General features: G+C 33.7%; 2 protein-coding genes across 2 annotated transcripts; both read left to right on the forward strand.

Moving 5' to 3' along the window:
• The first annotated feature begins 465 nt into the window (after nucleotides 1-465).
• Nucleotides 466-25,033, forward strand: LOC134240100 (uncharacterized). Its single transcript, XM_062722201.1, has 5 exons — nucleotides 466-804; nucleotides 23,907-24,092; nucleotides 24,271-24,468; nucleotides 24,565-24,724; nucleotides 25,024-25,033. The coding sequence occupies exons 1-5, from the start codon at nucleotides 693-695 to the stop codon at nucleotides 25,031-25,033; spliced, it is 666 nt and encodes a 221-aa protein (XP_062578185.1). The 5' UTR covers nucleotides 466-692.
• Nucleotides 923-3,875, forward strand: LOC134240091 (uncharacterized). Its single transcript, XM_062722195.1, has 6 exons — nucleotides 923-1,175; nucleotides 1,385-1,582; nucleotides 1,681-1,857; nucleotides 1,962-2,156; nucleotides 2,388-2,621; nucleotides 3,577-3,875. The coding sequence occupies exons 1-6, from the start codon at nucleotides 968-970 to the stop codon at nucleotides 3,657-3,659; spliced, it is 1,095 nt and encodes a 364-aa protein (XP_062578179.1). The 5' UTR covers nucleotides 923-967; the 3' UTR covers nucleotides 3,660-3,875.
• Nucleotides 25,034-25,156: the final 123 nt, after the last annotated feature.

The raw sequence follows: 25,156 nt of genomic DNA on the forward strand, positions 1-25,156 counted from the left end.
TTTGACTCAGTTTTCTTGAATATATATTTCATATATTGTAAAATTAAGGATGAACTTTCAAAGCATTTACCTAATAATTCTTTGTTTTGTACTACATTCGTATAGTTTGGGGTCTGACGACGCATTGCTTAAAAACCTGATTAGTAGCTCACCAAAGTATAAGGCAAATCAATATATAAATATTATTTCATAAGTATCTTGCGGTTTTTAAGTTGTAGTCAAAATATTTCAATTATATAGAAAGCAAACCAGATTTAGATACTGGTCATGATACTAATTCACAATTGAATAATATTGAAAATTTCTTCCTCTGCTATCTTTTGCATAAAAGTACTGAGGTATTTTTTATTCTTTATGGGGAAACTTGTTAAAGAAACAGTTATTCTGTGACAAATTCTTGGAAAGTATATTAATCAACTAAATTGCGTTGTCTGACTTTAATTTACTATGAACATTAATACTGACAAATCCATTACACTGCCTCTCTTTCTTTATAGCTTTGTTGGAATAATGCAGGACACACGAGGAAAGAAAATAGATGCAGTGTAGGATATATGCAGTCATTATCTTCCGTAAAAATTATTTATTCGAACATAGATGAGGCAGTTTCTGTACAGAGTTCGTTGTTACACCATGTGCAGGTACGGAAACACTGAGTTGATAGAAATACTTTTAACAGATAGAATTGTTTTATGTTTATCCTCATGTGGAGAAATATTTATATGATGCCATCAGTATTAAAGGTTTACAATCCCTGGGTATACTTGTGTGCATCTTTATTTTTATTTGATAATTTCACTAAAGGTACGTACATGTATTTAAACTCTTTTATTTTTTGTAATTATACAAACAAATGACATAAAAATGTTAAGAGCTGAACAGATTTTTCATACAAATGAATCATGAAAAATCATAAGTTATATTTATGTTTATAAAATTGAGCATATGACAGTAAATAGTACTTTTTATGTTTTGGGATTGTTTGAAAGGTCATACTCAGGATGTAAGATGCGATGCTAAACAGTCATCTACCAACGGATCGTCTTCTGCACATTTCGCTTGTGATGACTACTTGGACACATTTTCCCTTACCAGAAATGACCGAAAACAGTACTGGTCAATGACCCTTGATAGAGATTATTCAATCTTCTGGATATTCCTAAGCATTCGCTGCGGTAGTTTAAATACTAATACATATTATGGACTAATATTGATCTGTGTTAAACGTATTATATCCCTAAATCAAAGTTTGAATTCAAATCAATATAATAAATAATAATTAACCCACAGACCATCTTCTCTTTCCATTAACTTTATATATGTTGAGTATCTGAGTGATAAAATTTACGTTTCCATTACACTTTTCATTTTCTTTTTTTTACAGGACAATACGCCATCCACATACAGAAAGAATTCCATAAACCCCGAATTTGTTCCCAAATTGAAAGAACGTGCAATACAACTACCCAAAGTGAAATTGTAAATTGCAACCTCGATAACTATGGACCTATTGAAGGAAACAAAATTATTATTTTTAAACTAGATCATGGCGCCCTGCAAATTGATGAAATAAAACCAATAAGTATGAATTATTATCCAACGTTTCATTGCTGTGTTACATGTACACCTGGTAAATAGAGAGGGTAAATTGGAAGAAATTCATTCTTTTTTTTCAATTAGAATTTGAATCTTGGAATATCCCGCTAAAGAACCATTCTGGTGGCGATGAAGGCAAAAAGATTTTAGACGGTGATGTAGACACCTACTTTGTAATTGAAGCACGGGACAATGCAACATGGTATATGATGCTGAACAATAGTTATAAAATTAAATGGATACTGCTTTCTATCAGAGGAGGTAAATTATTTAGACTAACATTTAACCAGTTTCTTAAAAAAAATAGTTAAGGATACTTTAGTAAGATAAGACTATTATTATTTTTTTTGTCTTAATTCAATTAGGCGAATACGAGATGCACGTATCTAAAACTCTGCGGCATCTAAATACGTCGACCCTGTGCAAATTATTGAAGCTTAATAATCCGGCAACAAAATACCACATTATAGTAGAGTGTGATAAAGAATTTAAAGGGAACTCTATTGTTATTAGAAGAATCGACGAAGGACCATTGAGGCTGTTTGAAGTACATCCTATAAGTAATTATTTCTAATTCTAACAATAATGAATAGTATGTGACTTTGTTTTACCTAGCAACTAAATTTCCTTTATTGTTGAAACTGTTTGATGCAGATTTGAACATTGTTAAATGCCATTTTGAAGTTTTAACACACATTTTAACCAGAAATCATTTTACTGATACAAAACGTCATTCAGTTACATCCTCTCTGTATAAAATATGTGTAATAATTTTGAAATTGTAATTGTAGTTTGTCCTGTAAACCACTATGGAATAAACTGTGCTAAATGTAGAAAAGCCTGTGCTTCCTGTAACCCTATATCTGGGATATGTAACCTATGCAACGGATCTTTGTATGGGGATTACTGTCAACATCAGTGTCCTACAACGTGCCTAAAAACGTGTAACCAAAAAGCTGGACGTTGTCAAAGTTGTAGAGAGGGTTTTTACGGAAACTACTGTGAACTTCAAATGTCCCCTGCATGTAGGTTGAAATGATAAATTTCAAATACCAGCTTTTTGTCATATTATCCATGTGTAATTTTTTAAAGAAACCCGATTTAAGTAACCTGGATTTTTTTTTACACAACATAAAAAAAATATACCGTATATACTCGCCTATGAGTCGGTGTTTTGGGAGTTAAATATTGGTCTAAAACTCTATGTCCGACTTATAGGCGAGTCATACAGTGTTTGGTATTTTTCTTGAGGCTAAAGATAGTATCTTATTTGCATTTTCGGCAATTATCAAAGAACATGTGTGGATAAATAAAATAATTAATGTATTCTTAGATTATATACAAAAGTACAAGTATTAAAATATTTTAATAATTTTAATTGTATTTTAGATGAGCATTTTTTTGGCCAATTGTTTAATAATTTAAGATTAAATATCAGTATCATTTCGAAAAATATTAATTGAAACCAGTTTAGAACATAAATGGATTTACTTGAAATTGTCACCAGATTTTGGCAAAAAATTGTACCGACTTATAAGCGGGTCAATAGCAAATCCCACCAAAATCACGTCAAAAAACAAAACCGACTTATAGGCGAGTATATACGGTACAGTAAAAGTGCATATAGCTTAGTGTTTTCCACTTGTTTCGTACGTTACACGTTATATCAATATAGGTCACAGTGCTTTAGTTTTTTAACAACCATTGAAAGGTACTCAAAAAATAATTTAATGCGTGTTTGCTATTAACGAGTTTTACTGTAGAATAAAAAAAATATTCAATTGTCCAATTCATTTGTAATTTCGACCCAGGTAAAAAATATATTTTTTACAAAGATTTGATTAAAAACGACAATATTTTTACATTTTTTTAGAAACATACAATAAGTTGATAACAATATCTTCTGAACCATTGCATTTGTATTCTCGTCCGATGATACTTTTAAAAAAAATTAAAATAATTAGTTTAATTGTTCTGTAGATATCAAAACTGAGGAGTTCATCAACAATCCTGGATGGGCTTCTTCTGAAGCAATGGTTGTCTACAAAGGTACATCGACATAATTTTAGCTACAATATATTTCATGAATCGAGATAAAGGTCCTAATATTTATGGTGTTGAAGGCATAATTGAACTTGTTAGAATTTCCCCACAGTCGAATTCACTCGGAAGTGAGACTTTTCCCGGAAGTTTGATTTAAGTGTTAGACTTCCTTCTTTAGACTCCGACCTTTAAAATATCTAGTGATTACTATATAGCGGATGGACCAAGTATTAGGATAAAATATATGGGGTTTTTTTTCTTTTCTTAGGCAAATGAACACATTCGTTTCCGACATATAGGTGACATTTTAATTCATGTTACAATTTCATACTCGGTATATATATATATATATATATATATATATATATATATATATATATATATATATATATATATATATATATATATATATATATATATGCAAATGCACCGGCTTTAATAAAGCGTACAATCGCAATACTGTCAACAATGCAAAGTTTACAAGTCCTTTTATTTGAACGCAAAAATGAGAAAATGAGTTTTGATAATTTTTAGAATGGTATCAATATTCTCCGGTATTAGATATTAATATCTATGGAATTTACTACATGGTAAATTCTTCAAGTATTGTGTACATGTGTACAATAAAGAGGAAAATGTGAAGCAGTATGTTTCTGTTGCCTTATACAAAGATTTGATTTTTACTTTTATGTTCTCTTTCGCTTCGCTCAGACGAACATAAATTATTTCATATTCTCTTTACATATACAAAAACAACTCAAACACAATTATAGAGGAGGCGACAATGTTAGCCAGATTTAATAAAACTGATTGGTACAAATATTAACGCGTCCTAAAGGCGTCCACACATAGAACCGCTTGCTTGCCGCATTCACTACACGTATAAATTTACAAACAGGTTTTTCGATGGTATCGACTCTTTACCTTCCTTCTACAAAGTATCAAAAATGATTGATCAATTATCACAGAACAAGAAGGTATTTTTACACTCTGTTTATATGCGTCACTTGCTTTGACCTCCATAAATGAATGTATGAACATAATTATGCTTCCCTCGCCGCCCAGAAAAAACCATAGGAAAAAAACAACATTGATGTTGAAAAAAACTATGGAAACCTGTAAGTCCGCAGCAAATGCGAGGTAAACAAAATGAATGGCGGATTCATTCTCACAAACTTAAGTGTCATTAATTATAATGTACAGAAAATTGACTTGTTTAAGTAGAGCTGTGCAAAATAAATGTATATTAGAAATATCTGTAAACACTACATCAAAACAAATTCCCGCTACATGTATAGCTGTGTAGCTATAACCCACTACAAAAAAGTTTTCATTTATGAATATAGAGAAAAAAAATCAAGAGAACGATTTTAGCAATTGTATTCCACATAGGTAAGCCCAGAATTGGCCCAACCAAAATGCTTTGCAACTCCAGACTAGGAATCAGATCTACTTCAAAGAAACTAAGCATCAATCTACAAAAGAATTTATGTTCCTTAGTTCTCCTGCCAAACGACTGAGCTTGTTTTTTGATAAACAGGCAAAAACAGATAACATCATGCAGAAGTGAAATATGTCATTTATTAAAGTAAATGACGGAAAAGTAAAACACATTTAACAAATTGGGGGTCAGAAAAAGGAGGACTCAAATATAGAGTATTACACATCTTAGTCAAAATATTACACAATCTGACCCCCAGCACCATAATGACATTGTAACATGATGTACATAGGCAAAAGGGGGGTCAACTAGACTACAATAATAATTCCAACCCTGTAATCTTTCACAAGGTACAATATACATGCATTTTAAGTTGACCCCCTTATAAACATCATAAGTTTGGAAGACATTTACAAAATGCTCTAAACTGCTGCCTGTCATCAAAAAAGGTGGGAAAACAAAATAACAAACAGCCACAATCCAATCAGAGATTGGATCCACCCACCCAAAGGCGTCTTGGTAGGAGACGCAAAATTCCTCAACAGGATGATTAATACAAAAGCATTTAAACATCTTTTTTTTTTTTTTTTTTTTGAAAATACAATAGTTATTGTGAACAAGAAAAAGAAACATCCAATAAGACTGAGTGAAAACATTACAAAGGGCAAAACATCAAATAATTTTAAAAAGTGTACAAAACACCTGTCTGTAGTAAATATTAACCAGACAGCGAAATGGGAATTTATATTCATGGACAATGACCTTGTCAACTGCAGACAACTTCTGACCAGTCAACAAAGTTGTTAAACTTACATCATTCTGCATCAAAATGTGCCTCTTGACTGCAGACAACTTCTGAACAGTCAACAAAGGTATCAAACATACACCATGCTGCAGTCAACAAAGTTGTTAAGCTTACACCATTCTGCATCAAATATGCCTCTTGACTGCAGACAACTTCTGACCAGTCAACAAAGGTATCAAACATACACCATGCTGCAGTCAACAGAGTTGTTAAACTTACACCATTCTGCATCAAAATGTGCCTCTTTACTGCAGACAACTTCTAACCAGTCAACAAAGGTATCAAACAAACACCATGCAGCCTTAAAGTGCCTCTTAACTGCAGGCAACTTTTGTTCAGTCAACAAAGTTGCTAAACATACACCATGCTGCATAGACATAAAAATATGCCTCGTGACTGCAGACAGTTAACTTCTGAAGCAGTCAACAAAGGTGTCTAACATACACCATGCTGCATAAAATGTGTCACATGACTGCAGACAACTTCTGACCAGTCAACCGAGATGTCAAACTTATAAAAATGTTCCTCTTAACTGCAGACAACTTCTGACCACTCGAGAGGAAAAACAGATTACCAAACTGAGGGTTTAAATTTGTGAGGATAGGTATAAGGAACCAACAGACAACTTCTGGCTTGGCTTGGCGGAATCAAACAATACAGATAATGTCATACATATGGTATAACGCTCTGATATACTATTGGTAACTGATGTCAGCAAGAGACATTTCAAATAAATTAATAAATACTGTGTATATTTAAAGTAATGAAACGCCTCAACACGTATGGCCCCGTGCTCAGTGACATATAGCATAAACAAAGTGGTATAAATTCCTTAACACGTATGGTCCCGTGTTTAGAAAATCTTCCATTTACAACATGTGACCCATTAAACACGTATGGTCCCGTGTTTAGAAAGTCTTCCATTTACAACATGTGACCCACTAAACACGTATGGTCCCGTGTTTAGAAAATCTTCCATTTACAACATGTGAATCACTAAACACGTATGGTCCCGTGTTTAGAAAATCTTCCATTTACAACATGTGACCCATTAAACACGTATGGTCCCGTGTTTAGAAAGTCTTCCATTTACAACATGTGACCCACTAAACACGTATGGTCCCGTGTTTAGAAAATCTTCCATTTACAACATGTGAATAACTAAACACGTATGGTCCCGTGTTTAGAAAATCTTCCATTTAAAACATGTGAATCACTAAACACGTATGGTCCCGTGTTTAGAAAATCTTCAATTTACAACATGTGACCCATTAAACACGTATGGTCCCGTGTTTAGAAAGTCTTCCATTTACAACATGTGACCCACTAAACACGTATGGTCCCGTGTTTAGAAAATCTACCATTTACAACATGTGACCCACTAAACACGTATGGTCCCGTGTTTAGTGAAACATTCCATGTACAAGATGATCTAACTATTCAAATACATATGGTCCTGTGTTTAGCCAATATCTATTACATGATGTAACATACTAAACATGTATATGGTCCTGTGTTTAGTCAAACATTTCATGTACAAAACATCTACTTTCTAAACACGTATGGTCCCGTGTTTAGAGAAATATTTTTATATACAACATGATGCAACAACTTAACACATATGGTCCTGTGTTAACTGAGATATTCCATATACCAAGTGATGCAACTTTCTTAACATGTATGGCCCCATGTATAGTGAAACAACATTGCATACAACAATCGAATGCATAAGCTTAAAAGCATCATCAATAGAAATTGCAGGGTTAATAAGCATGTATTTTTTCCTGCATGACAGTAAATCCTCATTAGGATACCATTATGCTACAGTAATTTGCATTTGTCAAACGTATGGTCCCGCTCGACGGCTACTGAGCTCTGCAGAGATTGATTATAGAGATGATCCATGAACTGTGTTCACCCTTTGTTTCATATTTTGTAGAACAACTATTATAGAAGATATGATTTCACAAAATGTGTTTCTTTTAAAAGACCTGTGATTTTACCATTTTCTTTCTTTTTCCATCTAAAAATATATATATTAATGATCCTATGATCACCCTAAGTCTTCTTTGATTTCTAGAAAGTTTTATTTTAGGTAGTTTAGTACTATCTGACATAAAACTTGACTTTGACACTATATGACTTTCAGTTTACTAGATCTTGATCAAAGCTTTGAAATATTCAAATGAATCTCTTTATCCTGAATGAGGTTAGTTTTTAGATTAAAGTTTTTTGTTTTTTTTTTTTGTGTGTGTGTGTATGTGTGTGTGTTTTTTTTTTTTTTCTTTTTTTTTTTATGCATCGGTCAATTGAGTTAAAGTGATTGGACTTTAAAATTTTGGGCCCTGCTGCATATCTCTAACCCCTGTTTCAGAAGAATTGACTAAAGTTTGCTTCATGTACTGATAAAAGACATGAAGTGTATAAAAATCATTATTTCAAAATTAGGATATATATATATATATATTTTTACAGAAACTATTGAATTAAGTGAAAAACCATTTTATCCTGATATTATCTTACTCAATGGACTTGTTGACAGAGCAGTCCCCAGAAACATGAACCAATACATCACCCAAACTTAAAGTGGCTGTTGCCACAATACTTTGCTATGTTGAGGCAATGTCCTTGGTAATGGGCACTTATTTGTCCACTGTTGTGTTGTCTGTGCATGCATATCTGATTTCTGACTGTTGTTTCCACATGGCCCATATAGTTTCTGCAAGTGTTACCCAGTGTGGATAGTGTCTGTTTCTAATTTGGTGGGATAGGTAACTCTGGAAAAATAAAAGTGTAAACTACTATCCAGTATATGATATTCATTTTTTTTTTTTTAATCAAGTGCTCTGATCTAAATCAATATTTTAAGCCATGTCCTATACAACTGAACAATCAGAACATGCAAGATAAATTCTTAGAGAATGACATAATTATTTTACTTTGGGTATTGCACAGCTGCAATAAATCAACAGGGAATAACAGGTTATGTAAATTCCAACATGAGAATATGTCTACATATATGCAGCATAAATTATTCTCATTATAACATTATATTACCAAAAAAGCACTTCAAAATTTGCATGTCATAATATACTACCATGCAGGTCTTGCACAAATCAACAAACACAAGTGCATTATTGTGCATATGGTCCTGCACAATCCAATAAAATACATGTGTATATGGTCCTACACAAATCAACAAACACAAGTGCATTACTCTGCATATGGTCCTGCACAATCCAATAAAATACATGTGCATATGGTCCTACACAAGTCAACAAACACAAGTGCATCTGATCCTGCACATTTTTCCCTGCAAAGTTCAACAAAATTCATGTGTATATGGTCCTACACAAGTCATCAAAAATGTGTGCATAGGGACCTGCATGAGTCAACAACTTGCATGTGCATATATTGTCCTGCACAAGTGACTAAGTCAACAAAATACATATGCATATGGTCCTGCACACTTGACTAAGTCAACAAAATACATGTGCATATGGTTGCGTACAAGTCAACAAAACAAAATGTATGTCAATTTGGCATAATTATGTATGGTTCTGCATGAGTCGACAAAATACATGTGAATATAATTCTGCCCAGATCAACAAAATGCATGTGCATATAACCTTTCATGAGTCAAAAGGTAATACATGTGCACATGGTCTTGTCCATGTCAACAAAATACATATGCATATTGTTCTGCACATGTCCACAAAATATGCGTATATGTTCCTACAACAGTCAACCAAATGTGTCAGTGAAATGAATGTGAATATGGTCCTTCACAATCATAAAATACAACATAACGTGTAAATCAGTGGTGGGTTTGCATGGTAAACATAAGTAGTGTATGTGGACCTCACTCTACACTAATTCTCAGTAAAAGGTCATCTGAAACTATGGTGTGCACCCTTAGCCACAATACTATATCAGCATTAAATCATGTAAATCATTCTACCTATATACAAGCTGTGCCTATGACCTGCACAGTTTATGTGATAAATGTGTATGTGGTCCCACGTACACTATATCTTGATTCAACAATTGAAAATTTGAATCATACACGATTTGTGTACCCATATAATGACAATATTTTACAACATCATATAGGCAACTAACTCCAAACAATATTTTTGGCTCCATGAACAACTTGAGTAAACTTGAGTAAGATCATTCATTGTTCAAACTCTTAAAAGGAAAAGCAGAATTTGTTACCAAGTATAATACCTGTATTGGTAAAAATATTGCAAAATTATATAAGGAACCAAAAAACTTTAGCCTTTAATTATGAGCTAATTAACTTAATTTTAATGGATAACACATGACTTCATCAGAAGTACTATACTATACTGGCCTTTTTTATACTGGGAATGCAGGAGTGTAAAGTGAATACTACATCAGCATCAATGGAGATCTCATAACTTGTAAAAAGGTAACACTCGTCACTGCTGAGCTGTTTATATTCACTCATCAATATCTGGTTTGTGTAGATGATTCTGACATTCAAGTCCTTGAAGAAGTGAAAGGTTTCCACGGTGTGATTGATAAAATCTCCAGGCCTGATCACGGTGTTAGGATTAACGATGTAGGTGAATCACTGACGGCCAGTTGCAAAAACCTCCCGGGAAAAAGTCTATACACTGTCAGGTCTATAATGTAATTGTATATTATTGTTTACAGCAGAGACCTACAGCGAAGGGTCTATGTTTACAGCTGACATAGTTCATGTAAGAGTTTTCGGGATCTCGAGCCCGACATTATTTACTACATATTTTACACCACTGTAGATACACTGACACTGTTTATCGATCGTTTACCAAATTTACTTCAGTTGACCATATTATTCCCCAGACGACTCGTAGTAATAGAATATCCATGTAAGAATCGCATGTAAAGTATTTTGGTCGTCCTGAATTGCGACTTCCTCAGCATGCTTAATGCCCGCATGTAAATTTTACAAGGCCGATTTCGCAACAAAAACTCACTTTACAGACGTTTTTCTGCAAATAACAAGCAGATCACATCGTCCGAAATCTTCAAAATGGCATCACAACAAAAGTTGTATGATTTTCTTTGGGAAATATGGTATAAATTCGAAAAATTCAGCAGTTCAATAAACCATGCTTTCGCGTTTGGTAAACGGATCAATAATGATCACGTGGAAAAGGGTAAAATTAGTTCAAAAAAGGAACCGAATAGCTACTTAGTATAAAACTAAGTCCAATACAGACACTGTTTTATAATAACATAATAAAACAAGAACATGTCACATAAATGAAATTATTTGCAATAATTACTATTTCTGTTCATTAAATAAAAGTAAAAGAAAATTGGAAAACTGATAAGTCGTGGCTAACTTTTGTCGAATGACAAGAGAACATAGAATACGAGTTTAAATATCCTAGACCGAATCACCGCATGCCGCAAAATAAACCCCAAAAGAGAACTAAATTAGTAAAGAACGTAAGTGAGATAAATAGATAATACCGACGTAATACTACTAATTGGCCATGGATAACCGAATCAACATAAACGCCTCCCCGCACACCAAAGCAACCAGATTCAACACCCCTCCAGGAACACCAATATGCCCCCCAAACATTATTTATGTATTCTTATGCTTATAGGCAAGCTCACCGCAGCTTGTTTTTGCTAATTTTTTATAAGTCAAATAAAACACTTTCATAGAGATGAATAATGTCATTTATTAAAATGACGGTATAAATGTGAACAATTTAACAAACAAGAAGGGGATCAGATTCACAAGCTTTGATTAGCAGTTACGTAAAATATGATAATGTCTGATCCCCCAAAACTGACTAGAAAAAGTATCTGTAAGACAAGACAATCAAAACATCATATGAAAAAAATTAGCAAAAAGATGGCACATCAAAACAAAATAGGCCAAGGATAGTAGTGAAACAAAATACATGTACACAAAAATATATATATATATATATAAACAAATTAAATCAGAACCAATCAAATATATAATTTTACATGACACATTAATACCCATTTTAAGGGGTAGGAATGCAGGGGTGGAGGAGGGTCTTCAAAATAGACGTGCCTGATGTTAGCGTGGTCAGCATGCGGGTTATCACAATACAACTGAATGACTCGCTGAGCTGACCACGTGACCTTACACCTATTATATGTAATCCATCAACCAAGGCGTGGATCTAAGAATTTTCACAATCTACCAAAATCAAACCTACCGGAAACCAACTCCAACTCCAACTAAGTTATCGCATTCAATACATAAATACAATTATTATTCTAAAAATTGTTGTTTTATGTATTCTTATGCTTATAGGCAAGCTCACCACAGCTTGTTTTCGCTAATTTTGTATAAGTCAAATAAAACACTTTCATAGAGATGAATAATGTCATTTATTAAAATGACGGTATAAATGTGAACAATTTAACAAACAAGAAGGGGATCAGATTCACAAGCTTTGATTAGCAGTTACGTAAAATATGATAATGTCTGATCCCCCAAAACTGACTAGAAAAAGTATCTGTAAGACAAGACAATCAAAACATCATATGAAAAAATTAGCAAAAAGATGGCACATCAAAACAAAATAGGCCACAAGATGTGACATGCATGTCACATCCATGTTAGATGTTACATGCAGATCACATCCGCGCCATCCAAGGTGAGTTTGCACACAATATGAATTATTCATGGAAGCAGTTAATCACTGGCCTCTCCATACATTGCATCTTAAAGTAATGAATTGAAAAAAAAAATCGTATTATTATTTCATAATCACGGTTTACACGAATATGCCATATTTAATACAAAATGAAGGAAGAACTAATAATAAAATATCCGAGAAACGTTAAGAAATATAGGTTATACTATTAAGTTCAAAGTATGGAAGAACAATAATTTCAGAATAAATGATATAACAATCACAAAGTATTGTTAAATGAGCCAGCAAGCAAGCTAAGTCAGGAGAGGTGTATTTTAATATCCAACAGCAGTTAATCACTGACCTGTCAGTGTGTAAATGAACATGTTCCATAAGGTACTTAATATTGTAGGAGTAAAACAAAACAGCAGTTAATCACTGACCTGTATTTCAACTATATTGTATTATCTGACTATTTATTATGAGCAGGACAAAACAACAGTTAAACACTGACCTGTATTTGAACTACCTCCTAGTATATGACTATTTATTGTTTACAGAACAAACAGCAGTAAATCACTGACCTGTATTTAAACTACATCCTAGTATCCGACTGTTTATCATGGGTGGAACAAAACAGCAGCTAAAAATTGACCTGCATTTGAAATACTGGTACATTCTAGAATCCATTCTAGAATCTGACTATCCATTGGATGTAGAACAACATTTTAATGTTTGAGGTCTAGTAATTCAAGCAAACTTAAATTTTGCAATTTCTTAAGTAGGCACAAGGTGAGTCAAAGTTTTACCTGCTCAAACCTTGAATTATTTAACTTTATTTATACTACCTTTAACTGTTTAGTACCAAATTGTAATTTAAAGATTTGAACTAGAAATTGTACAAATTATTCAACAACCCCAATAATGCCTGCAAAACAACTGTTCCTCTTGGAACTGTAGAACTAAGAAGGTGGTATAAATAGTTCCATGAAATATTCCCTTTTACTGGAGGAACATATATGCGGCTATTCCAGACAGTATGAATAAGTTTTACAAGGTGAAGGTTAATATTATTATGATCTCAAGCATTCATGAAAATAATGTCAAATTCCTAGATTATACTGAATTTTGTAAATAGCATCTACAGGGAACTTGAAAGTTTGAATATGAGTATAAGCTAATATCTCTAAAAAGGAAGAGTGCAGGGAAATTGGCTTTAACGAAAAACTGGAGAAATAAAATATGTGTAAAGCTTAAAATATTATTACTAAAGGCATAGTGCAAAGGTAATTAATTAAAGGGGTATAATTAGCGTATACCAAATCCTATTTAAGCCATCGATAAAATATTTCCTTGCAAGATACATAACCAATGATTTTATTTGTAAGAATACCTTGTTTAAGGACAAATTCACTCCCTACAGATTATGTTTATTGATAAAGACACCTTTCTTAATTTGTTTTATTAAACATGTTAAAGGAATAATAACCTTGATTCTGCCCTATTCAAATTTGTCACATCTTTATCCTTGATTCAAATAAAGATTACTCATTCCTTTGACTGGATAATCCTAGCATATAGAGTGGATTGTTTACCTGTTGAAGGACATTTCCTCACATAAGTATTTAAAACTGAAGAAGTGAGAATCCTATCCTTTAATTTATTAACAGTGAGGTCTGTACTTATGAAAATAAATTTAACATATATTTACCAGTTGTATAAGGGGATCATTTGCGATGTGGATAATTGGAATCTGCATATACAATTTGCTTGCTGACTCACCTGCAACTGTTTTATAAGAAACCAATTTCATGATCTAGCTGGTATGGATGCTTTCTCAACCAACGGTAGTGGGTATCCTGGCTATTCAGCTGATTTAGGGCACATCCATGTCAGCACTGCTGCAGTTTTGCTGGCACATACATGTATCTGCATCTTATACGAGGTTATTGCATGGTAAAGTCAAAAAATGTCAACCAAGTTTTGAATTTTAAATATAGATATGATACATAAAATTCATGGCATTAGGCACAGCTTTATTCGGTTCCCCAGACTATGGAGATTATTCCTGTTCCCTCTTAACTGGAATTAGTGGAATGTTATGATGAGGGTTGTAAGGATTCTTTTCCTGAGGATTTTGTGTTCTCACATATTGTTCGGGATGTATCTACAATGTACTTAAAAGTTAATTTTCTATAATTATCTCATCCAAAAACAAAGTGCCCTTAAGGGAGGATACCACCTTAAAATTGGGAAGCGAAATTAGATCTACATGAGTAAACAATGCAACAACAAAAGAAGAGAAAACTTCCTTCAGGATGAATGAGCAGATCCTGCACCATTATTATAATATATGATAAATGTTTGGATAATTCAAGATGACCTAATATTAGCAACAATCTAGCAATATGACCAAGGACAAATCAGAAACATGAATAAACATTAGTACTCTAAGAAAGAAGGCATAAACTGTCAGTAAACAATATGGATTAAATGAACCAATCTTTCCTCGTAAAAAGTTTTGTTCCAAAACAATGTAAAATATATTGAACTCTGACCCTTATGTACATAAAACTCTTAACCGATAAAAAAAATGTCCTTCATACAAAGCCTATTGCTTGTTGTTATGAGCAATTAACAATAGATGTCTCTGCCTCATTCGTACATATAAACTCCTTAATCAAACTAATATGTGTTACTGCGATTCATAGTATCAGTAACCGCTGTATCAGAATATTAAGCAATATCGGCATGATGGGTAAATTAAACCCTATGGGTCAGCCAAACATCTCTGTACTATTAATGACATCAATATTCAGTTTCATTGGTATAAAAAGAATCACGATCATTCATAACAACAAACCACCTGGATAACACTGACCAATAATTACCTAATTATGAGCTAAGCATCCCTATCCGATTCATAGGAAAAACCATGCCAAAAGACAGATGTGCTTCATGAGACACAATTTGAATGAATGTAACTACGAGCAATTAAGAGTCAACACTATAGGTAACTTTGACCCAACCCACAGATATGCTTCATAAGACACTATTCGATCATATTGATTGTCATTATAAGCGAATAAATAAAAGACAATATGGGTAATTCTGACCCAACCCTAAACAGATATGTTACCTCAGATGCCACTTGATTGTAATTAGAGGCAGTCATTAATCAACAACATTGGTAACTCCGATCCAACAATGAACAGATATGCTTCATAAGACGTCAATTGATTGTCATTATGAGCAGCCAAAAATAGACACTCTGACCCATCAGTAAACAATATAGGAAACTCTGACCCAACAATAAATAAACAATATGGGTAACTCTGACCCAACAATAAATAAACAAGATTGGTAACTCACAGCCAACAATAGACAATATGGGTAACTCTGACCCAACAATAGAAAATATGGGTAATTTTGACCCAACAATAAACAAAAGGGTAACTCCGACCCAACAATAAACAAAACAAGTAACTTCGACCCAACAATTGAAAATATGGGTAACTTCGACCCAACAATTGAAAATATGGGTAACTCCGACCTAACAATAAACAATATGGTTTACCAGACCCATCGATAAACAATATAGGTAACTTTGACCCAAAAATAAATAAACAGTATGGGCAACTTCGACCAAACAATAGACCATATGTGTAACAATAAATAAACAATATGGGTAATTCCGACCCAACAATAAACAGTATGGTTAACTCTAACGCAACAATAACCAATATGGGTAACTCCGACCCAACAATAAACAATATCGGTAACTTCGACCCAGCAATAAACCAAAAAGCTTCATAAGACGCCAACTGATTGTCATTATGAGCATCCAACAATAAAACAAATAAAACAACTGTGTACCAAAACAATGTGGGTATACCGACCCACAGGTACATATCTACTGTGTACCAAAACAATGTGGGTATACCGACCCACAGGTACATATCTACTGTGTACCAAAACAATGTGGGTATACCGACCCACAGGTACATATCTACTGTGTACCAAAACAATGTGGGTATACCGACCCACAGGTACATATCTACTGTGTACCAAAACAATGTGGGTATACCGACCCACAGGTACATATCTACTGTGTACCAAAACAATATGGGTATACCGACCCAAAGGTACATATCTACTGTGTACCAAAACAATATGGGTATACCGACCCAAAGGTACAACTCTACCGTGTACCAAACAATAAACAACAAAGGTAACTCTGACCCAATAAGTAAATATATACTGTGTACCAAAACAATAAACAATATGGGTAACTTTGACCCCCAAGATACCTATCTACTGTGCATCAAACAATAAACAATGTGGGTAACTCTGACCCAACAAGTACATATTTACTGTGTACCAAACCAATAAACAATATGGGTAACTTTGACCCAATACGTACAACCTTGTACCAAAACAATAAACACTTGAGTAACTTGACCCAATAGCTACATATCAACTTTTTATCAAAAGAATAAACTTGATTGAGTAATACTGATCCAATTAGTACATAATTATTAACTTTGTACAATGTACAGTACTAAAATAATCAACAACTTAAGTAACACCGATTCAATTTGTAAGTATCAATTTTGTATCAACAGGTTAAACCATTAACAACACCAACCCAATAAGAACATAAAATATCCACCTTGTATCGAAACGATAAACATCTTGAGTAATCATGTTAATATTGTCTACACCAATCAACTTAGTACATATACACTGACTACCTAGACTTTGTACAATATCCATTCAATATTTATCAATATAGAAAACATTAATTGTTACAATAAACTTTGTACCAAAACTGATCAAACAATAATGGGCAATTCAAGAAATACCAAAGTATCTGTAACTATCTGAACTATGTATAAGCTCAGTTCACAACCCTTAAACTCCAAAGAGTGAAAATGAGATATTGAGACATGTATTAACATGATTACAATACAGATTTCTCAACTAACCTTACAAGATAGAAGACATTACCTAATAGATGCCTGTTAAGGAAGGGGCAGTGCATTAACAATGCTGCCTAGCTGTTATACATCATGTTAAAATTAATGCAAAAACATGAAGTTAGTATGCAAACTATGATAGGTAATTCTCCTTGCAGTTCAACAAAATTGAATAACTTTTACATAAAATTGCTAGCTTAAAAGCTTACACCATAGAGTATACATGATTTGAGTATTTAGCAATGCCTTTGATTGCAAATAATTGAAAGTGATAACTTATACACAAAAACTATACTTGGAAACCGCTAGCGCTTTATGTAAACATGATACTGGCCTTCGTCCTCAATTGCATGGGAAGGCAAACTCTCTTATGCACGCGGTGAAGCAGCACAGGTGTACGCCGGCTGTACCTAAAACGCCCACGTCGTTGAGGTTCAGGGTCTCCCGCTGTGGCCCCAGCTGTGAAATAGCGATGCTTGCAGCAGATTCTTGCAGGATGTTCGTTATCTATCACAACTTTTTGCTGATCGAACTCTGTGTCCACTGATCATGCTGATCGATATAGAGATAGTAATCATTAAAGGTATCCGTTTGTTTCGTTCAATCAGTAACAAATAGCCTACTCTGAAATCCTTTCAAAACTCAGACTGTAGGAAAAAGTTCCACGTTTGATATCTCAATAAAATCGCTCCATGTAATATGTTCTTCTCGTGAATATCTGTTCATAATTAAAGTTCATATCGGCAGAATAACATAAATATATGTACACGAAGTGTATCATATAGTAATCAGGTAATATATTTGATAACCCGCGCACATGCACTGGTCACCGCATCAGTAAACAATAAACCAGAAAATCTACACGCACTTGTAAACGGCACTTTACAACATGAAAAATACTTTGTTTCTTTCAATTCTTTTGGAATTTCATCTCGACAGAAAGCCAAGGCACGTTCAGCTAAGTTTAACAATCACAGACGTTGTAACAAATCTTCAAAATAGACGTGCCTGATGTTAGCGTGGTCAGCATGCGGGTTATCACAATACAACTGAATGACTCGCTGAGCTGACCACGTGACCTTACACCTATTATATGTAATCCATCAACCAAGGCGTGGATCTAAGAATTTTCACAATCTACCAAAATTAAACCTACCGGAAACCTCCAACTAAGTTATCGCATTCAATACATAAATACAATTATTATTCTAAAAATTGTTGTTTAATGTAACCGAAAAGAAATTTATTTATGTCCTCTTTCGTTTCGCTTAGACGAACATAAATTATTTCATATTCTCTTTAAATATACAAAAACAACTCAAACACAATTATAGAGTAGGCGACAATGTTAGCTAGATTCGAATATAAAACGTCTAAGGGAAAAATGTAAAGAAAAAAAATATGTGATTTCAATACCGGTTTTTGTACAAATAGAACCTTTCCTGTCCTGTCCTTAACATAACCGTCCTCTGCTGTTTCACTCTTCAACCGTCCATGAGCCTTCAAGGATATATCAGAGATGTCTAGAATAGCTGCGGCTGAAGAACCTCCTTGTCTAAGTTAATGAACACCTAACTCTGAAGCATCCTCTTCAACATCTTTCAGTGACTTCAAAATAAGTTCTCTAACACAAGTTTAAGATAAGGCTTTGTTACTTTTTACAGGATTACAAGAATTACATATTTTGAACTATCTTAATGACCTGTATATAAAGTCATTAGAATCTTTCTGAATACGAGCCAATTTAAAATAATTAATAGAACATAGAACGGGACACAAATCAGAATTGAGTTTTGCAACGTGAGCAATGTTACCCCTTTTGTATATGTCAGTCTTGAAGCTTCTAATCTGAATTTCCACATGAGTATCGTAAAAGGTATTATCTGATCTTGTAAACCTTAACTAACATGCATTTGAATTTCATTTTGGCTCTCAAGTCATTCAATCACATACATGTATTTGGCTCTCAGATCAGCCTACGAAACATACAATGTATCTTAATCCTGGCTGTCAGCCAATCAATACACATATCAGGCTCTCAGCCGAACATACGCATAGGCTCTCAGCCAATCATAGACATAGACTCTCAGCCAATCAATGCACATATCAGGCTCCCAGCCAATCAAAGACAGAGACTCTCAGCCAATCAATGCACATATCAGGCTCTCAGCCAATCAATACACATATCAGGCTCTCAGCCAATCGTTAAACATATCAGACTCTCAGCCAATCGTTACACATATCAGGCTCTCAGTCAATCAGTACACATATCAGGCTCTCAGCCTATCATTACAAAAATTAGGCACTCACCTTACGATGCAGAATATCAGTACTAGTCCTGACTCCTAATCAAAATTACGGAAAAATGTCTCAACTTCAGAACAGAAAACACAAATGCACCTGAGTAAGTCTAAATATCTAAATTAACACGACGAACTATTTAACGTTAGAGAAAAAATTCACTCCAGCGAAAACACTTTCTTACATGTATAAGACCCTGCAATGGGAAAAAAATTCTTCATTTGTCATATTCAATATAGCAAATCACAAAGTCTTCAAATTTTCCATCTGCATTAACCAGCATAGTTCAAAAAAGCGAAGATATCAATTTGGCACAAGTGTACCGTGCAAACTTAAATGATAAATAACATATGGTATACAATGTAAGCAAAATTAAGAAATGTTATTTACTAGACTTCCTTTAACTGTTTGCACATTTACGTGCTCTTTTTCACAAAACAAAATATCTTTTACTTTTTTAGGTACATTGATTATCTGTGGAGGGTTCTTATACTCACTAGCCACATCCCAGCCGTACTTATCAGCAATTCTTATAACTTTTTTTTTAGGTATTTAATATGAAGAACAACTTTTTGATTATTTTGTTAGCATTCAAAACATCACTTAGTCAATATATTTATCAATACTTTAAAAGTCAGTTTTTAAATCTGTTATAAACTTGTACCTTTCTTTGTCATGTCACGATACTCTACAATCTGCATATCGTTCGTATCACTCAACCGAAACTGCACTGTTGCGTGTTCACAATGACATCGCTACCGCCTTAGACAACAATTCTTATGCTGTACTTGTCATGCTCGATCTGTCGGCCGCGTTCTATGTTATAGACCACCAGATTCTTTTCCATCGTCTTGAATACTCATACGGGATATCCGGTTCTGTGCCGTCATGGATAAAGTCCTATTTAACTGACAGGAGTCAGAGAGTTTCGATAGGTGCAACCTTATCAAATGCGGAATCGCTTGAAATCGGTGTGCTTCAGGGCTCGGTTCTTGGACCCCGGTTGTACTGTTTGTTTTCGAAACCTATAGGAAATATATGCAAGCGTCATAAAATGCGGTATCACTGCTATGCAGATGATACCCAAATATATCTCGTTATTGAGCCAAACGAAGACTTGAACAATGTGGCTTCTTCTCTCAGTGCTTGTCTTGTCGACATAAAATTATGGATGTGCACCAATCTTTTAAAGTTAAATCATGAAAAGACTGAATTGATGTTCTTTTGTCCAAAACATAAAATAAAGGACGTTTCTACATTCAATCTTGTTTTTGGAGAAAGCTCAATTACTGACTCTCCTTTTTGTGAAGAACCTTGGAGCCTTTTTCGACCAGACTCTAAGTATGGAGAAAAACTGCAGTTCAATAGTTAGAACATGCTTCAGTAATATCCGGAAAATCGGTCGCATCTGTCCGTACATCACAGACGACGCATGTAAAACTTTGATAAATTCACTTGTGACTTCCCGACTCGATTATGCAAACTCGTTGATGTATGGCATAAATAAGCAACTTGTGAATAAACTCCAAAAAGTCCAAAATACTGCTGCGCGGCTGATAACTCGTACCAGGAAATCTGATCACGTGACTCCAATCTTGAAAGATCTCCACTGGCTCCCTGTCCAATACAGAAGTCAATATAAAATACTTCTGTTTGTATAGAATGCATTGAACAATCGTGCTCCAAATTAATTGTCCGAGCTTCTCAAAATATACTCTCCTACTAGGTCCTTGCGTTCACTGTGTTCTTTTCTTTTGGATGTTCCTAAAGTTAGAACTGTTACGTACGGCAGTCGTCGATTTGACTACGCCGCCGCCTCACTATGGAACTCTCTTCCTCTATGTCTTAAAAATTCCAAATCTGTTTCCGCTTTTAAAAAAGGACTTAAAACTCACCTCTTTGAACGAGCTTACGAGGGAATGTAAATATTGTTTTTATAGTGATATATATACCTAATGTAAAAGGACACTGAACTGATCTTAAAGTTTTTAATGTTTCTTATTTCGTGCTCTACTGATCGAATACATGTTCCTTTAATATTTTTTTTTAATGTTTCATTAGTTGTAAATTTATTAAAGTGACTCCCACGCAACGTAATATTTTATGGTCTTTTAGTACACATAAAGTCTTTTAGATATCCTATCTTTATGCACAAATATGTATTATGTATTTTTTAAAGTAATTTGTTCGCCATTTTGTAAGCTTATATCTATTTTAATGTGAAGCGCACTAGAGTGTCATTATTATAATGCACTATAGAAATTATTGTATTGTGTATTGTGTGTGTATGTTTCGACTTGAAATCAAAAGAACTTTCTCTGAAAACGTTAGTTGAAATTTTAGCTTCTAACTTCTTTATGTTCTCGACTAACTTGCAGGGGCGAAGACAGGTCCTCATTCAAAATTTAAGAACAGTTGCGGCTAGACTCTAGAATGCACCTCTATTTTGGTCGTGAGTAAAACTTATCCCCGGACTACCACGTGGAGATTTCTCGCTACCGTCTAAATGGGACATCTTTAAATCTAAATGATAAGTCGTGGCTAACTTTTGTCGAATGACAAAAGAACATAAAATACGAGTTTAGATACCCTAGACCGAATCACTGCATGCCGCAAAATAAACCCTAAAAGAGATCTAAATTAGTAAAGAACATAAGGGAGATAAATAGATAATACTTACGTAATACTACTAATTGGATAACCGAATCAACATACACGCCTCCCCGCACACCAAAGCATCCAGATTCAACCCCCCTCCAGTAACACCAATTTGCTCCAAAAACATTTTAATGTAACCAAAAAGAAATTTATTTATTTTTACCGTAAAAGTAGATGATTAAATTTCTAAAGCCTTTACATTTTAGGTTTGGAAACTTGTTCTTTATCTGGGTAAAACAACAACTATACATGTAAATTAAATTTAAACGACACACATTAAAAATTCCCCTATGAAATTGAATACCCGTGCGTCAATATTCATATTCCAGATAAAAAGTAACCATTACATGCAATCGCGAAAAGAATTTTTCATTCCAAAAGCTGAAGAATTTTTAAGGATAACACGATAGAAAAGTCCATGAGAAACATTATGGAAAATCCGTAAGAAGGAAAGAAGGTAATGCTCACTTTTTCTAATAAAAGAAATTTTAATATCAGAAAAGTGAATATCACATTTTCACTATGGAATTATAATTTGAATTAATTTTTTTTACTAGCATATTTATTTACAAAAATACTTACAGACAAAGAGATGGGTAGTAGCTCTTCCAATATTCATCTGGACATTGTTTATTTGTACGATATGTACAATTTCCAGCAGGCACGCAACGTTGTTTCAACGTTGAAAGGAGGTGGAATATAGGTTGCAACGTTGATCAACTATATTTCAACGTTGAGGTTTCAACGTTGAATCCTCAACCTTTTTTCAACGTTGAAACAACGTTGAAACTGCAACATATTTTCAACGTTGAATGTTCGTCGATATTTCAACGTCGAAACAACGTTGAAGCTGCAACATATTTTCAACGTTGAATGCTCTTCGATATTCAAAGTTGCAACAAATTCTCAACGTTGGATGTTTGTTGACATTTCAATGTTGAAACAACGTTGAAGATTCAACATGTTTTCAACGTTGAGTATTTTCTGATATTGTAGAGTTGAAACAAGGTTTAAAATGAAAAGTTGACGGTTTGTTGATTTCAACGTTGAAACAACGTGGAAGATGCAACATATTTTCAATTTAGGAAAGTTAGGAAAATTTAACGTTGAAACAACGGATAATGAGTATTGAGCAATTTAGTTTTTAAGGTGAAAATATAGAGGTGTCTTAACTCTTAATCCATGCGATTTTTCGCAATATACACACAGCTGTATGCATTGTTAGAAAATATTATAAATATAATTATACATAATAAATGAAACGCAAGCATTATGAATTGATTTACTCAAAAGAGTTGTGCTAGTTCAGCTAGTACCATTGTAAAATTTAATAAATTGTAACGCAATTGAATCATGGATTCAAGTTCATTCTATTTAAGTTTATAAAATTTAGCACATAAATGATAATTCTCTTGTAAAGTTAGGAGATTGCTTGAAAGGTTATACTCAGGATATAAGATGTAAGGCGCAACAATCCTCTACAAACAGATCGTACTCTGCACATTACGCTTGTGATGACGACATGGACACATTTTCGCTAACCCGGAATGACGTAAACCAGAGCTGGTCAATGAGTCTTGAAAGAGATTATCCAATATTCTGGATTTTCCTGAGCATTAGTTGTGGTATGCTGAAATGATCTGTCTTAAACGTTTCCTGTACTCTCAATAAAGGTTTGATTTCAAATCATAATAAATTATAATTACATGTAACTTTTCTTTAGATTTGATTTATATATGTTTGATATATGAGGGATTGGGCAGGCATAAATATGTTTAAATAAGAATTGTTTGTTTTCTGTAGGAAAATATGATATCAAAATACAAGAAGACACACATAGAACCAAAAATTGTTCCATGATTGTGAAAACGTGCGAAACTATTGCCAAAAGTGAGATTTTCACTTGCAAACTCGATACCTATGGACCTGTTGTAGGAAACAAAATTATAATCACAAGACTAGACGATGGTGCAATACAAATTGATGAAATAAAACTAATAAGTATTGATTATTGAGCGATTTTTATAACTGTTTTATAAATAATTATCTAACATTGGAAGTGAAAAAGTCTCTCTCTTTTCTTCCCTTAACAATTAGAATTTGAACCTTGGAAGATCCCAGTAAAGAACTATTCTGGTGGAATTGAAGGCACAAAGGCTTTAGATGGCGATCTAAACAACTACTTTTTAACTGAAGTAAAGATCAATGCAACATGGTATATGATGCTGAACACTAGTAACGAAATCAAATGGATACTGTATACAGGGAAATTTTCGCCTGTTTTATTTTCGCCCCTTTCGCCATACTCTCATTTGGGCGAATTTAAAACGGGGCGAATTCAAAGAATACAGTATAATTTCTTAAACAAAACTATGACTGGGCGAATTTAAAACGGGGCAAAATTGTTTGCTTTTGCAAGTGTGAAAGGGCGAAAATAAGACGGGGCGAAAATAACCCTGTATACAGTACTTCTTCTTATCAGAGGAGGTAGGTTATTTAGGCTAAAATCTATCCAGTTTGTAAAAATAATATAATATTAAAATATACTTTTGTAAGACTTTATTGACATTTTTGTGTCTTAATTTAATAAGGAGAATACGAGGTCCACGTATCTAGAACTCTGCGGCATCTAAATACGTCGACCCTGTGCAAAATACTGAAGCTTAGTAATCCAGCAACAAAATACCAC

Source organism: Saccostrea cucullata, unplaced genomic scaffold (genome assembly GCF_032062105.1).
Source record: "Saccostrea cucullata isolate Sc308-1 unplaced genomic scaffold, CSIRO_AGI_Scuc_v1 ctg4179, whole genome shotgun sequence".
Lineage (NCBI taxonomy): Eukaryota > Metazoa > Mollusca > Bivalvia > Ostreida > Ostreidae > Saccostrea > Saccostrea cuccullata.

Coding starts and splice junctions, on each gene's coding strand:
- LOC134240100 (XM_062722201.1), top strand. CDS start 693: ATGTTTATCCTCATGTGGAGAAATATTTATATGATGCCATCAGTATTA. Junction 805..23,906: donor ATTTGATAATTTCACTAAAG/GTACGTACATGT, acceptor ATTGCTTGAAAG/GTTATACTCAGGATATAAGA. Junction 24,469..24,564: donor TGATGAAATAAAACTAATAA/GTATTGATTATT, acceptor CTTAACAATTAG/AATTTGAACCTTGGAAGATC.
- LOC134240091 (XM_062722195.1), top strand. CDS start 968: ATGTTTTGGGATTGTTTGAAAGGTCATACTCAGGATGTAAGATGCGAT. Junction 1,176..1,384: donor ATTCCTAAGCATTCGCTGCG/GTAGTTTAAATA, acceptor TTTTTTTTACAG/GACAATACGCCATCCACATA. Junction 1,858..1,961: donor ACTGCTTTCTATCAGAGGAG/GTAAATTATTTA, acceptor TAATTCAATTAG/GCGAATACGAGATGCACGTA.